Source organism: Garra rufa, chromosome 8 (assembly GCF_049309525.1).
Source record: "Garra rufa chromosome 8, GarRuf1.0, whole genome shotgun sequence".
Taxonomy (NCBI): Eukaryota; Metazoa; Chordata; class Actinopteri; order Cypriniformes; family Cyprinidae; genus Garra; species Garra rufa.
This window is the reverse complement of record NC_133368.1, coordinates 2,942,478-2,960,438: the sequence shown is the minus strand read 5'-3', so window position 1 is coordinate 2,960,438 and position 17,961 is coordinate 2,942,478. Positions and strand designations below refer to the sequence as shown.

The 17,961-nt window shown below is 36.9% G+C and overlaps 1 protein-coding gene across 1 annotated transcript in view; it reads right to left on the bottom strand.

The window, feature by feature from the left end:
- igsf3 (immunoglobulin superfamily, member 3) overlaps positions 1-17,961 on the bottom strand; it is a 180,448-nt gene that overhangs the window by 59,725 nt on the left and 102,762 nt on the right. Inside the window, exon 5 of the mRNA XM_073846209.1 lies at positions 9,480-9,887. Within this exon, the coding sequence (XP_073702310.1) occupies positions 9,480-9,887 (408 nt within the window). The remainder of the gene's footprint in view (positions 1-9,479; positions 9,888-17,961) is intronic.

The window sequence follows — 17,961 nt, the reverse complement described above, 5'->3', positions numbered from 1 at the left end:
CCTGAATTTTGGATATTGATAAAAAAGCGATTGAAATCACAAAAAGTTTAAATGGATTTTTAGAATGACATTTTTGGATTTATCACTGAAGATATGATGCTTACAAAATTTAAATTTGATCATTACTTACTCACCTTCAAGTCATTTCAAACCTGTATGACTTTCTTAATTCTGTGGAACATAAAAGACAATATTTTTACAGTAAAAACAACACTGGACCTCACCGAATTTGACTGTATGGACAAAACCACACAACTTCTTTCATGTCCCACAGAAAAAAAAAAGGCATACAGGTTTGGAACAACATGAGGGTGAATGAATGATGAAAGCGCCATTCACATCTCAAACATGAATTTTTAAAGGTGACTTAGCATGCCCCTTTTTACCATATGTAAGTCTCAGGTGTCTCCAGATTATGTCTGTGAAGTTTCAGCTCAAAATACCCAACAGATCAACTATAATATAATTTTGAAACGGCCTATTTTGAATGGAACCAAAAACATGCTTTTTTCGTGCATGGCTCTTTAAATGCAAATGAGATTTAGCTCCCCGACCCCTTTTGCAGAATAGGGCTGTGCCTTTACAGCTCATACCTCAGATATTCTTCTAAAAAACATGTTTTGATTTGGTCGTCATGTCTATTGTGATGAAATCATGCTTTTGGCGAGCCAACCAGGAGTTTAAACTACTAAAGTTCTCTTTTATGACTTATTGTGCTTTAACATAAAATTTTATGTTACTTTGAGGCTGGGACTCTAAATAGTGTTCTGTGCTCGTCTGTGCAGCCAACAACAGAACAGTTAGCATGCTTTTCCTCAAACTTTTGACATGGCTTTGGAACTGATACCCCATTGTCGCTTGCAAAAACAAAATGGTGGCACAGTGGGTAGAAACATGCAGATTAAGGGGAGGTAATATTATAATAAGATACCCTTTTTACACCATGGGGGGAGCAAAAAATAATTGGAACCCAGTTATAGCACCTAAACACGGAAAAAGTCAGATTTTGTCACCGTTAAACTATTGTGATGTAAAAACACATTTACTAACTAAAGAAAACTCATATGCTAACTATTTTTTAAACCATTGGCTTCAAAATTTATGTTGTAGAACAAAACATAAAAGTCTCCTCAAGTAATATAAACAGACCTTATTTTACTCATAAAAAAAGAAAACTGCTTCTCCAAAAACCCATTAGAAGCTCCCAAGGGAACACATGACTCAAAACTGCTAATTCTCCTCAGAGTTTTGGACTATAAACAGAGCAGCTTTAAGCAAGCTTAGAGAAGCGGTCTCTCTCTCGCTCTTTAATACTTCGTGTAAAACTTCAGAGACAATCAAGCACTCTCATGCGTCCTAGCTGAGAGTGACTGGAGAAGCTGTGTTCAGAGACAGAAGATGACAGAGACACTCCAGGACTCCATCAGTGGCGTTCTCAAAAGTCAATAATGAAGTAAACATCAACAGCAGGGCCGTGTTTGTTTATGTTTATGAAATGTTTGTTGGATACAACTCTATGATGTCGAAACATCAAATATCCAGCAGGACTGTGTTAAGCAATCACACCTATTTAACTCAGTAACAGGCAGCACATCTGCGAAACTGCTTCTGCTGAGTTTTCCATAAGGCTCAAAATTTTCTAAAGTAAACTTTTAAATTCAAATGGATTTGAAGAAAAATCTTGGTGGAAACTCATGGGCCATTGCTCAAACGTCTCTGTGTTTGTGCTCTCTAACGGCCTACCATTCAGCGCTATAAACACAGAGAAGCACACACCAGGGAAACTAAACGAGTGCTCAGGATGATAAGTTGATTCCCAAATGGATGTTGAAGGGTCGTCGGGGTGCTGGCTTTCCCCTTGAGAGAGTAAGGTCACGGAGCCAGTGGAGCAAAGAGCTCTGCCTCGCTCTGCATCTTAAATATATGTGCGTGATGCTTGTGTAAAGCAAACCATTAGCACATAAGGAGTTGTAAGAAGAACTGGGAATTGAGAATCTTACTGTAAAATAATTCTGTAATTCCTTCTGTAAATATATAAAAAAACTTTTGATTAGTATTTTGCATTGCAAAGGTGATTTTCTTATATCATATATATTCTTATAAGCTTATATGTTCAGCTTTTCATATGAAATCTCAAATTCAAAAAATTGACGCTTATGACTGGTTTTGTGGTCTAGGATCATATCTCTCTCTCTCTCTCTCTATATATACACACACACACACACACACACACACACACACACACATATATATATATATATATATATATAATAAAATAAAATGTTGAGAGTAATACTTTGTGGGTCCAGTGTCCATCTAGTTCTCACTGGTACATCAATTTAAGATGAGCTCTATAAATAAAATAAAATGTTGCAAGCAATGCTTTGTGGGTCCAGTGTCCATCTAGTTCTCACTGGTACATCAATTTAAAATGAGCGCTATAAAATAAATAAAATTAAATAAAATTAAAATAAAATTGTAGGTTCAGTGTTGTGTCTAGTGCTTACTGGTACATCAAACTGAGGATGAATGCAAAGTGGGGGAAAAAATATTTAATCCCCTGCTGTTTTTGTACGTTTGCCCACTGACAAAGAAATGGTAGGTTTATTTTAACAGTGAGAGACAGAATAACAACAACAAAAATTCTGAAAAACGCATTAAGAAAAGTTATAAATTGATTTGCATTTTAATGAATAAGTATTTTACCTCTTCGCAAAACAAGACTTAGTACTTGTTGGCAAAACCTTTTTTGGCAATTACAGAGGTCAGAAGTTTCTTGCAGTTGGCCACCAGGTTTGCACACATCCCAAGAGGGATTTTGTCCCACTTCTCTTTGCAGATCCTCTCCAAGTCTTGAAGGTTTTGAGGCTGACATTTGGCAACTCAAACCTTCAGCTCCCTCCACAACTTTTCTATGGGATTAAGGTCTAGAGACTGGCTAGGCCACTCCAGGACCTTAATGTGCTGCTTCTTGAGCCACTCCTTTGTTGCCTTGGCCGTGTGTTTTGGGTCACTGTCATGCTGGAATACCCATCCACGACCCATTTTCAATGAGGGAAGGAGGTTCTCACCCAAGATTTGACGGTACATGGACCCGTCCATCATCCCTTTAATGCGGTGCAGTTGCCCTGTCCCCTTAGCAGAAAAACACCCTCCTCCTCCAAACAAAGAGCTTGATTTTGATCTCATCTGAGCACAACACTTTCATCCAGTTCTCCTCTGAATCATTCAGATGTTCATTGGCAAACTTCAGACAGGCCTGTACGTGTGGTTTCTTGAGCAAGTGGACCTTGCGGGCGCTGCAGGATTTCAGTCCTTCACGGCGTAGTGTGTCACCAATTGTTTTCTTGGTGACTATGGTCCCAGCTGCCTTGAGATCATTGACAAGTAGTTCTGGGCTGATTCCTCACCGTTCTCATGATCATTAAAACTCTACGAGGTGAGATCTTGCATGGAGCCCCAGACCGAGGGAGATTGACAGTTATTTTGTGTGTCTTCAATTTGCGAATAATTGCACCAACTGTTGTCACCTTCTCACCAAGCTGCTTGGCGATGGTCTAGTACCCCATTTCAGCCTTGTGTAGGTCTACAATCTTGTCCCTGACATCCTTGAACAGCTCTTTGGTCTTGGCCATGGTGGAGAGTTTGGAATCAGATTGATTGATTGCGTCTGTGGACAGATGTCTTTTATACAGGTAACAATCTGAGATTAGGAGCACTCCCTTTAAGAGATTGCTCCTAATCTCAGTTTGTTACCTGTATAAAAGATGCCTGGGAGCCAGAAATCTTACTGATCGATAAGGGGTCAAATACTTATTTTACTCATTAAAATGCATATCAATTTATAACTTTTTTGAAATGCGTTTTCCTGGATTTGTTGTTGTTGTTGTTGTTATTCTGTCTCTCACTTTTAAAATAAACCTAGCATTAAAATTATAGACTGATCATTTCTTTGTCAGTGGGCAAAACGTACAAAATCAACAGGGGGTCAAATAATTACTTTCCCCACTGTATAGGATGACTGTGTTCTAAATTAAATTATTATTATTATTATTATTTTTACTGGATCACCATCATCCTACTACATATAGAAACTACACATATTGAATTTCCAAATACAGTATAGTATGTTTAGTATGGAAGAGCAACTCAATGACCTGCTCAACTTTTTACACAACCTTCTTCATTGTGTTTTATTCTTTCTGGTTTGATACTTCCAGATAACCTTTGTTGGAACAAAACCTTAAGGCAATACAACTCTGATTTCTCAGCACCTGGAAGAGTTTTCTGTCTTGCAGACATCAATGTGTCAGACTCCACAGCAGGAAGTCAAACATGGCAAAGGAGCTCACAGGAACCTGAGCTCTCACCTTGCCTTTACATCCACAACAATTCACACTTCACTTTAAAGAGACCTTCTGGAGAAAAAAATAAAGTGAAGGGGGCAAGCTACTAAGCTACTTCAGCTTTACATAAGCTAGAGATAAATGCAAAATCATATAGAAAATATTAATTGCTTAAACAAGCAAATTCACTCAAAAATGAAAAAAAAAAAAAATCTATCATTTACTCACCCTCATGTCGTTTCAAACCTGTATGACTCACTGTCCTCTGTGGAACACAAAAGAGTACATTCTAAAGAATTGTACACATCATTTTTTTCATGCAATTAATTTGAATTGAAACTGAGGCTTTCAAGGTTTGAAAAAAGAACAAACTTTTCCTTTGAAATCAATGTTTTGAATGAATTAGTTGATTTAGTTCACTAACCCAGTCTCTTTATGACTGATCTAGTTCTCCAGTTCACTGCTTCAATAATACACATGCTTAGTAAATAGTTTTTGTCTATCACATGGATTCAGAAAACTTTTATGATGCTCTTATGGTAACTTTGTGTCCTTAAAACTCATGAAAGCCTCAGTCTCCATGGGTTCTAATTGCATGGAAAATAACCGGTTTAATTCTCCTTTTGTGTTCCATGGAAGAAATAAAGTCACACATGCTTGTTGTCTGATCCCCTGATAGACTTAAGTGATGCGTCAGCTGCAATAAAGCTTTTGATTTCAGAAACTGAGAATACTGAGGAATAAATTGGCGATAATGTTGGTAATAGAGTTAATGCTAATAGAACTCATAATGGTTATGTTAATAGAATCGATTTAAAATTCAATATATCTCAAGTACATGACATTTTATATTTCATTGTTTTTCTGTCTGTATAATTCGAGCCATCTTACATTCAAAAAGGCATCGCAAACACAAAAGCGCAATCCTGTTTAGATCTGCTTTGTAACAAGGGAACCTCAGGCTGGAATGAGCTAGTGTACCTACAGGCAAGTCTTCAGCGGGCTGCACTGATTCGCATGCAGCCGGAGGGCAGGGAGCAGGCCTGCAGGGGAAAGCAGAGCATGTTTCCCCCCCAGGGCTGTCTCACAGCCATTAACTCCTGCCAAGTCCTCGCATTGATTCTTACTAAGGGGCTCTGCTCCGCACCGGGTTAGGCAACAGTTACAAACACAACTTGAAACGGAGAGAGATGGAAGGCAATGCTACGAGCTCTCGTGCATCCAAACACTAAAATCAATTTTATAGCATGTAGGGTCAAGGTTACAAATAATGTCAAACAAAATATACATGTACACATACACCCACACTCACATGCACAAAATAAATATTGAAGGTGATGAATAAACACATCTCCTGCTGTTCTGACCGGGCTGTAGAGAGACCACAGCTCCACATGGGTCGGACAGGAGTGTGTTTCCATGCCAATGAGCTCTATGGAGATGGTCTGGCTCAGAAACAATATGGTTGCTGGAATGAATTACACTATGGTTCTGCTTCATAAAACACTTTCGACTGAATGTAGAAAAAGCTGGGTGCTCCAGCTAGCTGGTTTTGAAACAAAATCATAATAATAGTTTTGATAATTATGGTCACTAGGGTTAGTTCACTCAAAAATGAAAATTCTGTCATTAATTACTCACCCCCATGTCATTTCAAACCCGCAAGACCTTTGTTCATCTTGGGAACATAAATTAGGATATTTTCGATGAAATCCATAAGCTATCTGACCCTGCATAGACAGCAACACAACTGACAAATTCAAAGCCCAAAAAGGCAGTAAGCACATAGATAAAATAGTACTTCAACTGTAATTTTATGAAGCTATGACAATACTTTTTGCGCAAAGAAAAAAAAAAACTAATGACTTTATCTGTCAAAGACATGGAAGAGAAGAAACTGTTGAATAAAGTCAACAAAAGAAAGACAGAAAATTACTCACTGCCCTCAACTGAATCACTTTAGTAGCCCTAATAAAGATTAATCAAAATGTATTTATATAAATAAATATGTCTTCTTGAAAGAATGAAGACTGTGGTAAACAAGTTGTTATAAAAAAAATGCATAATTAGCCTATTGGTATTTCATTGAAAAGAAGACTATGTTGTTGTTTCTTTATGAGAAGTGGTTTCATTTCATTTTAATATAAAGGCATGTTGTGAGCCATAGCAGTTAAACATGGAAGACAATAAATCATTGAATAAAGTTGTTATTTTTGTTTTCTTCGAGAACAAAAAGTATTTTGTAGCTTTATAAAATTAAGGTTGAACCACTGATGTCACATGGACTATTTTAATGATGTCCTTACTACCTTTCTGGACCTTGAACATGTCAGTTGCATTGCTGCCTATGCAGGTTCAGAAAGCTCTTGGAATTCATCAAAAATATCTACATTTGTGTTCTGAATATGAATGGTCTTACAGGTTTGGAATGACGGTAGTTCATGACAGAATTTTCATTTTTGAGTGAACTATACCTTTAAAAGTGGCATTACTTTGGTTAATAAAATAAGTAAATACAGAAATACAAAAAAACAAAACAAATACACACTACGGTTCCAAGGCTTTCAAGGTTTCCATTTTTTTTTATCAGAATAATTTCTGACAAATTATGACACTAAATTCAGCTTTAGTATTAGAGAAATTTTTTAAATATATTTAAGTATAAAACAGTTATTTAAAACAGTTATAACAATTTCACAATATTACTGTTTTCTGATCAAATAAATGCAGCCTTTGGTTGAGCATAAAAGACTTAAAACATTTAAAACGCCTACCCACCCCAAAACTTTAAAATGTCAATTAAATAAATAAACAAATGAAAATACACTGAAAAACAATGTGGATAAAATAATACCAGCTTTTTGACAGTATTAGTAATATTAAGTTGAATTTGTGGTTAAAACAATTGGCTAAGAAACACTTTTTTTTCCTGAAACAATGAGGAAAAAACAGCTTATGTTAGTGTATATTATGAATGTTGGTTCATTATGGGTACCAGCATTTGTCCATTATACACACACACTCTCTGTGTGTTGGTCAGGTTTTGCTTATATTGTGAAGACTAAATGTCTCCACAAGGAGAGTAAAACCTGAAATCACCATATTGCGGATCCCAGCCAGTGATCCTCAAGATAAAAAAGCTTAATAAACATACTAAATGTCTTAAAGGAGAAGTTATCTTCCGGAATAAAAATTTCCTGATAATTTACTTACCCCTATGTCATCCAAGATGTTTATGTCTTTCTTTCTTCAGTCGCAAAGGTTTTTGAGAAAAACATTCCAGGACTTTTCTCCGCATCGTGGACGGTGGCCAACGGTTTGAATGTTTTGCAGTTTCAATGCAGTTTCAAAGGGCTCTACACAATCTCAGCCAAGGAATAAGGGTCTTAACAAAATGATCTCTCATTTTCTCCTCCAGTATTCTTGTAGCTTTATAAAAATAAGGCTGAATCACTGATGTCACATGGATAATTTGATGTCCTTACTAGCTTTCTGGGCCTTAAACATGTCAGTTGCATTGCTGTCTATGCAGGGTCAGAAAGCTCTCGGAATTCATCAAAAATATCTTAATTTGTGTTTCGAAGATGAGCGAAAGTCTTATGGGTTTGGAGTGACATGAGAGTAATTAATAACAGAATTTTCATTTTAGGGTGAATTATCCCTTTAAAAGTGGTATTACTTTGGTTAATAAAATAAGCAAATACAATAGTGCAAAACAAATATACACTATGGTTTAAATGTTTGGGGTCAGCATTTGTTTTTAAAAGAAAATAATATTTTTATTCAGCGAAGATGCATTGAAATGATCAAAACACATTTATAATGTTACAAAAGATTTCATTCTTTTGTAACATAAATGTTACAACTTCAAAGTCATCCGACATCATTGTTTTACCTTTTACCTTTTTTGTAAAGGGCATTTGACTTTCTTTGCATGTTCGCTTAGTAAACACCGCCTACATCACGCGTGACCTTTCCAACATCTTAAAATAGAGACACGCCGGCGCATCGCAGAGCTAATATTGGCCAAGCATTTGTGATTAAAAAGTGTAGAAATATATATATTTTTAAAGAAAATTGCCTGTGGTTTCACTAGATAAGGCTCTTATTCCTCGGCTGGGATCATGTAGAACCATTCGAAGCTGCACTGAAACTGCAATTTGGACCTTCAAACCATTGGCCACCATTGATGTCCACTATATGGACAAAAATCCTAGAATGTTTTTCTCAAAAACCTTAATTTCTTTTCAGCTGAAGAAAAAAAGACAGGAACATCTTGGATGACATGGGAGCGAGTAAATTATCATAATTTTTTATTATTCTGAAAGTGAATTTGTCCTTTAATAAAATCTGAACAGGTTTGTGCGAGGGTTAGGTTTACAGACAAGAGATAAACTATCATTCTAAAACAACAGAAGTGAATGGAAAGTAGTCTCACCATGATAGAAAAACAAACGTGTGTGAGGTCAGTGAGGAAGGCTTCCGTTTGGGAGTGACATTGTTCAGTCCAGAGACTTAAGTCCAGGGGGACTAGATTTAATGAGCTCCAATTTTTGCTCTAATGACCCTCTCTCTACCTCACCCCCCACCCATCATTTCCCTCTTCATATTCTTCTGTTCTAACCGCTTTCTCTGGTGGGGAGGATATTAACAACCTCTTCCTCGCACACTCCAGGCCATTAGGAGTGCCTGCCTCAGCTGCACACACACACGCCAATCATCTCAATGACTCTTATGAGCACAGAGAGACCAATATCTGGTGAACACACATGCACACATGACAGAAGAATGGGAGAGAGAAAGATCTAGTGAGGGTGAAAGTTGTGAAACTAGGCCACACTACAACATGGTGCATTATCAGTGAAATCTTTATTTCTGTAGTGACAGTAAAGTGTGACTGTGAGTTGTCATCTGTGCTTCGTAATAGCGTTTATGCTAATTTTTTGAGGCTGGGGAGTGACTCCAGCATTCTGCCATGAGCAAACATTACAAACTCAAACTTTAACTGGTGTCAGTGAAACTTATCTGTATTTTAGTGCCATCAGAACAGTCACGGTTGTTTCTTGCCTTCTGTCAAGCAGTCAGGTAGCCTACATACACCTTTCCTGCGACGGAAGCTGTTTTTAAACTCACCAGGCTGCAGTACACTGATGCCCAGCGGGTTGGATGTGCGGTTGGCCACCGTGCTCCAGGTGCCATCGTAATTCCGCCGATAAAGCAGGGCAGCACACTGGTACGTCCCGGCCTCCTTGCGTCCGGCTCGGGTGATGCTGAGGCGGAAGTTGGTGTTAGTGGGTGTACGATCCACTGTGGTACGCGTGCCCAGGCCCAGCAGCTGGTCGCCCCACTGCAGAGTGCCGTCCCGTGTGAACGTCACCAAATCTCGGAACTCTCCGTCGCCCTCTGCTGGCTGGAAGCGCCATGTGACCGCAGCAGGAACGTTGGGATTGTGCCGTGGCTTCACGATGCACTGCAGGTCAAACGAGTCACCAAAAGTCACGCTGGGCGTACGGGAGGAGGCCGACACAAAGAAGAAAGATTCTGAAACAAGAACAAAAAAGAGAATGTGTTTAGTAATTAAAAATGCTTGCAATGTCACAATGCATCAATATAGAATTCAGTTCATGTGCTGTCAGTAAGAGTTAAAGGAGTAGTTCACTTTCAGAACAAAAATGTACAGATAATGTACTCACCCCATTGTCATCCAGGATGTTCATGACTTTCTTTCTTAAGTCGTAAAGAAATAATGTTTTTTGAGAAAAACATTTCAGGATTTCTCTTCATATAATGGACTTCTATGGTGCCCCTGAGTTTGAACTTCCAAAATGCAGTTTAAATGCAGCTTCAAAGGGCTCTAAATGATCCCAGCCGAGGAAGAAGAGTCTTATCTAGCGAAACGATCAGTTACTTTCTAAAAATATTTACAATCTTATGTATTTTGTAATCTCAAACGCTCGTCTTGCCTAGCTCTGCGTGAATGCTGTGTATTCCAGTTTGTGACAGCTAGGGTATGTCGAAAAACTCCCATCTCATTTTCTCCTCCAACATAAAAATTGTCCTACATCGCTGCAGAGGTACCAACCCAGTGTTTACAAAGTGAACTTGCAAATTAGATCAAACACACTTTACAAAAAAAGGTAAAACAGTGATATAGGGCGATTTTGAAGTTGCAGGAGAAAATGAGATGGGAGTTTTCTGACATACCCTAACTGTCATGAACCGGAATACACAGAGTACACACAGAGCTAGACAAGATGAGCATTTGAGGTTGAAAAATGTATATAAATTGTATTTGTTTGTAAAATAACCAATCGTTTTGCTAGATAAGAGCCTTCTTTTCTTGACTGTGATCATTTAGAGCCCTTTGAAGCTGCATTTTGGAAGTTCAAACTCGGGGGCACCATAGAAGTCCATTATATGGAGAGAAATCCTGAAATGTTTTCCTCAAAAAACATAATTTCCTTACGACTGAAGAAAGAAAGACATGAACATCTTGGATGACAAGGGGGCGAGTACATTATCTATACATTTTTGTTCTGAAAGTGAACTACTCCTTTAATGTTTTTAAGGCTTTATATTATTTATTAGTTTTTTTGAGCATAATACAGTTTTTAAAACTGGTTTTGCACTCATGTCTAGGGCTGTCACGATTCCTCGATTCAATTTAAGTACTCAATTTAAAAAAAACTTGACTCCATTTTGCCCGTGTTGAGTAAACGGAAAAATACAGGAAGTGGCATTTTTAGACAGTTTTCCAAAGCTGCATGATATATTAAACCCATTTAAAACCATATTAAAGCATAATGCTATTGTAAAATTTACAAACGCTACGATTACATGCTTGTAGGTTATGTAGCGTTTGTCAGAGCCAAGGTTTTCACAACAAAACTCACCCAACTGCTATACTCAAAACTAGCCCAATCGCATTTTGAGTGGGTCCTCTGTTTAAAAAAAATAAAAAAATAAATGTGTTCCGGGGGTAAAATAAACGTTTTTTTTTTTTTTTTTTTTTTTCATATCATTAGGGTCACTTCAGCCTGTGGACATGGAAAACATCCCACAGCAACAGTGTTAAAGTAGCCCAATTCCACGGGAAAACCATGGACTTGGCAACACTGGTCAGGGTGGCTACGTTTACAGTATATGCTACTCCACACAAAGTTATGATTTAGATGCCTTTTAAACTCCATCTATGCATATTGCTGTGAGTTTGGGTTCATTATAAAACTTATCTTTGAATGCAATTTCATTAGATTTGTAAGGTAAATCATTTATAAACCTATGCAAACACAGGAGAATACATCAGTATCTTTCTAAATATACTAACTGTTCATCGCAATTTCAAAATAAAAGCTCAAATCCTCAATCCGAGCTTACCCCTTTCGACGTCCACATATTTAAGAAATTACAGTGGCTATAGCATTACTGTCATAAAGAAATGGCCAAATATTAAAGATTAAGTGAATATTTGATTTACATTATGTTTAGTCAATATTAAACAAAGATTAGGTTACGCGGTAAATTGTAAAAACAATTGTCAGGTCATTGGCATTTGTTATAATGCATAATTGCATAAGTTCTTTTGTTTCTAATGCATTATGTATTTTAACAGTTTTGTTAAAAAAAACAAAACAAACATGACTACTTGCTTTCAATACTTTATTTGAACTAATTATTATTGCCTCATTGCTATTATATATGTATTTATATACATACATACATACATACATACATATACACACACACACACACACACACACACACACACACATATATATACATATATATATATATATATATATATATATATATATATATATATATATGTGCCTTTGAAACGTATGAAGTGCTTGTAATTATATTTCAGTACATCACAGAAACAACTGAAACAAAGATCTAAAAGCAGTTGAGCAGCAAACTTTGTGAAAACTATTTGTGTTATTCTCAAAACTTTTGGCCACGACTGTATACTCTAAAATGCTCGGTTAAATACAACCCAGCGACTGGGTTGTTTTGACTGAGTGGTTGGGTTAAATGTTTAGCCCAGACTTCTGGGTAGTTTTATTTAACTCAAATTACTATATAGCTGGCTTAAAATGAACCCAAAATAAGTTGTAAATTAAAAATCAGACACATAATTAGTACTAGAGGCTTCAGCAATAATTAAAAGGTAAACATTTATTATTATTATTTATTCTACTAATTAATAAATGTTCATTTATTGAACATAGTAATACATGTTCATGTCCAACCTATTTTGGGCCAGTTTTTAAGCAAGAAATATAGTAATTTTTAAGCAAGAGTTGAGTTAAATCAACTACCCAGAAGGTTGGGTCAACTGCTGAGTCAAAACAACCCAATCGCTGGGTTTGTCCATATTTTACCCAGCGCTGGGTTGTTTCAATGCCAGCATTTATTAAAATAATATCAGCAGCACATACATTTATTTAGCATTATCAAAGTGTTATAACATTTTGGGCATAATGCCCACTCTATAAAAAAATTTAAGATAAAGGTGTGTGCATAGCAAAAAAAAAACACTTGTTCTTATATGCCACTGCAACATGATTGCAATACTGTTCAAGTAGTTATTCTCTCCTGTGGAACTATCTGCTATTTTTGCTTGACAGTAAAACAAAGATCTGGTTAGCTGCTAGCACTGCCCCCTCGGCTCAAGCCTGTCACACAAGTAAACATGATGAGAGGACTGCGGGTGACTTAATTGTGAATTCACAGCTGATACTGATGAGTATGTGAATCTGCTAATGGGCATATAGACAACAAGCCTATTCCCTGGTGAGCTGCTACTGGCACCCTTCAGCAGCAATTTACATCTGCATTGCTCATACTATACAAGATCATGGGAAAAATAAACTGATTACAAAGGAATGCCCCGACAGGTTTGTCTTTTCATTTGAAAAGGAAGCAAATGATTTCTGGAACTCGAATAATTTTCCCAGTGGAAAGGGTAAAGCATCATTTGGCTACTTCTGAGTGTTTGTGCTTGATAAGGATGACAGCAGCTGGAGGCCATACGGAGCCTGAGACAACGAGATCCATTCCCGGCCTACCTGCCAGTGCCCTAATGATGCCACGCTGCTGGGCTGCAACACAGGGCAGGTTAACGCAACACCCACCAGGCACAAACTTTGCCCAGATCTCAGCAGTACCACAAGGCCTGGCAGAGTTGAGAAAGTGAATTTCATTTGGAGAGCCTCTGTGTCCTTCAATTATGCAAACTATCTATTAAAGCAACAGGGGCAGTAAAGTTAGATGTCTACATTATCAAACTACTCCGTCTGCATGCTAATGAGCCTCAAAGAGTACCCTAGAGAATTCCCAGAGTTCAGGCGTTCAGTGGGCTGAGAAAGGCTAGCAGAAGTTTGTTCTGTTTAGGAGGAAAGCGTGAGAATGGCAAAGTTAATCTACTCTGTGTTATTTTGATAAAATTTGGACAAGGTGGCCTGCAGCATGCCAACTCAATCCTGCGGGCAGCAACATCGGAAAGCAGCCAAAAGCAGATTACACACACATACCGTGTTTATTGAGCACATGCAAACTAATCCTGCAAGCAAAAAAAAAAAAGGGAAATACACTCTGCTAGATCCATTTTTTAACATTTAATGAGCTCACTTTTGCTCAGATATTGAAAAACACAAATGCCTCAAAAATGGATTATCGCTAGATCTATAGCAGTGTTTCCCACAAAGCTACTAAAGCTTCTAAAACTATAGCTCTACAAAAAAGCTCTTTCCCCAAATTGTGAGCTTGAAGTCAGAATTGAATGTGATCACAAAAAAGACATCTTCCTCGTGTTGTTTTAGCTGCAATAAAAACATGCGTGACTATAGTGTGATTTAATTCAGGAAACTCACAAACTCAAGAGTTCACATTTGAATCAGTATGAAAAATCCTTGACCAAATGAATCAATGAATAAATCACTAGTCATCTAAAAGTACCTTGCACGCTGAGTCCAAAATTCTCACACGTTAAAAAATAAATACAACCTCACGTTTGTCAATAATGTTTACACACTGCCTCTGAAACTTTCATCTGTCATAAAAAACATTTGGATCAGGTTCAATTCTCTGCATTTTTTGCATCTGTAGCTAGCATTTTGAGAGGTGTTTTGACCATTCTGAGCCTTCTTGACATTCTGTGCATTACGAATTTTAAAAAAATATGAAAAAACACGTGAAAATTTATTTACTACTACTAAATACAATTTTTATTGAAACATTTTTCTTTAAAGTATTTACCAGAAAAATGTAAATACACATCACTGTATTTCTGAAAATAAATAAAATCAATTAATTAGAGATGTTTTTGATTATTAACATTAAATCAAACCATTAAAATGTAATCCAAATTTAATGGAAAACACAGAAAATACACATAAAACTGAATTTGAGAGGAAAAAAATCATAATGCTTTAAAAACTACAATTTTTTGTTAAACTTTTAATAAATTGTGGAAGTTTTTGATTTCAATTACTTAGACATGCTTGATTAATATATTGTTTTAATTTAACCATTTAAACTGAGTCTAGAAAAATTCAAACGAAAAAAAAAAAAGGGAATCCTGAAAAATTTAAATGGAAAAAAATGAATTTTGAAAACAATAAAACGAAATTTGGGAAAACATAAAATTTCATAGGGCCCTATTAAACCTGTATGATGACTTTGACTTTCTTCTGAAGAATGTAAAATGAGATATTTTGAGAAATGTCTGTGGTTTTTTATTCCATACAGTGGAAATCAATTGTAATTAAAACAGTTTTGTGTCATATCTATATAATATTCCACAGTATAAAGTAACAACACATTTGGAACAACATGAAGATGAGTCAAAGATGACAGATATCCCTTTAAAACTGTAGTACTAAAATAGTACAAATATAATGGAAAGTTAAATGGATGATCAGGTGTAGAAAGAAAGACAGATAAAGAGAAAAATTGACAAGAGGAGATGCTGGAAAACACAGGACAGGCCTGAGCATGTGGGACTCATAGACCTCCAAAGAACGATAGGACATTTAGATAGGAATGATAAGAGAGAGAAATAACGAGAGGAAGGCAAAGAGAGACGATTCGCATATCTTTCATGTTTTGATAGATTCCAGTGCTTTGCTCTCTTGTAAACACATGACCAGAAATGGCTTTCTATCTATCCTGTGTTTGACTGCAGACAGCAGGGAGCCATGATCAATGCCATCTTCTCCAGAGCGCAGGACTGTAGGACACACGCTGAGAGTCTCTTCACTGACACGCTATCACCAGGGCTTTCACGTACACAAGCGTTCTCACATTCCAATGTTTTCCTTATTGTTACCTTGTGTGACCCACGGCATAGTATTCGATACGTAATCAATGATCAGAGGAACTATCACGACACCTAAGGAAGTGGGTGGAATCGCAGCAGGAGCTGACGTCTGCGAGAAGCGAGTCCAGGCAAAGCCAGACAGCCACAGCTGTAGTGTGTTTGATTATTCCAGACACACAGACGTGCTCAGAAAAACATGTGGCGTACACCCACCCCTCACGCACAGTGGGAATAGAGATTTCAAATCTCACAGACTGACACAAGGGGAGAGCTTTAGTCGGCCTCTGGATGCCTTTTCATGTCAAGAATCAGCCCTATACAACTGGAGTTTCACTGGAGTTTCTGCTCTTTGCTGCTGCAACTGTTTTTCTAGCGTATATCTAACCTACATGTAAAATGTTTTTCTACGTATGTGACCCTGGACCACAAATCCAGTCTTAAGTAGCACAGGTATATATGTAGCAATAGCCAAAAATACATTGTATGGGTCAAAATTATTGTTTTTTTTGTTTTATTTATGACAAACGAATTGAATTATTTTCATTTTCGCAGATTCTGCAAGGGGCTCCCAAACTCTTGCTTGCCACTGAATTGAAGTCAGTGGAACAAGAAACATAGTATGTCCACCCTGTATGGTAGTGGACATGAAAATATTCAGCTGCTTTGATATTCTGAAATGTTTATGACAATTTGGGTAGTCCATAATATTAAATACAGCTACATAAATACACAAAGATGAGTTATCCCCCTCCTATATAGTTCTCTCTATTTCCAAAAGTTTGAACTGAAGAAAAAAAGTTACACAAATTTCTCACCTAATCATCTCCTATAGCATCCTCACTAGCAACCGTACCATTAAACCAAAAAATGTACATATATCCACCATCCAATTAACATGCTGGGAGCTTTAACCGCTTTCTTAGCAATCAAAAAAAAAATTTTTGTGGCAGAATGTGTGTCTGGCCTCACCTCTGGGTGTCATGTGTAACCCAGCCAAACGATTCCACCGCTACAGGGTGGCCTGCAGCCAGTCAGCACCCACACCACTGCCAGACACTAATGAGCATATAAAGACTCTCTCAGCAGAATAACACCACAAACTGGGCCCTGCTTCACACCCGGTCCTGATCCTTCATCCAGACAGTCACCCAGAGTCAACGCTGGAAAACACAACACTGCTATTTTTACTCGGCACCACCAACACACCTGTCACAGGGCAAGAGCAACAGACACAAACAGCGTCAGAGTAACTATCACGTGATCACTTGTGCATCCTACTCGAAACAAAGTGACTCCTGCAACACCCCTGGAGAAGTCTGTACTTACAGTAAAAGCCAAAACAGTAGACATCAAGAGCGTCATGCTGCCACTCTTTGAGCTTCGAATCAAAAGCACAGCTGATGAAACGCTTCAACGAAGCTGATCCTGACAGCAGAGGAAGTAAAAATGATCAATGTCATCGCAGAGGAAGAGCATGGATATAAATAATTAAGAGAGATAAATAAAAAAAGCCCTGTCTTTGTCATCTTATCAAAGCTTCTATATGCAGGATGTGTGAAGACTTGATTCTGGAAAAGATTCCCAACCTTAAAGCTGCATTTAGGGTTCCCACAATTACTTTTCTTATCCTTAGCTGAAGATTAAAAATATCACTTTCAAAATTCCAAGACTTAAGAGTTATTTTTTTCTTAATGCACTTTTGCAAGTTTTATTTATGTAAACAATTTCTAATGAAACTTAGTCAAACATACACTTCCAGTCAAAAAGTTTTGAACAAACTAAAAAAAATCAGCTTTGAAATCAGAAAAATAAATTACATTTTAAAATATATATTTTAAAAAGTAAAAATACTTCAAAATGTTACTGTTTTTGCTGTACTCTGGATCAAATAAATGCACGGCTTGGTGAGCAGAAGAGACTTCTTTAAAAAACAATAAAAAATTTACTGTTCAAATACTTTTGACTGTAATTATAAAATTCTTCTTTATAAAGTTTTTGTGACAGTCAGATTAGTGTAATTTCTGTGCCTTAAGGCACTAAATTACATTGCAAAATAATACTTATTCAAAATTATTCACAATGGTGTTTAGACTCCTAAGTTTAGAAATTTATCAAAAACTGTTAAGGTGAAGTGTGAAAATGAGATTTTCAAACATTTCTACCATCCAGGCTATCCTTGCTCTGCACCAAACAGGCAGTTTTACCAAAAACGTGTCACTGGTTAAAATATACATTGATTTTTTTCACTTATGCTCAACAACGATGCATTTATTTGAAAATTCAAAAATACAG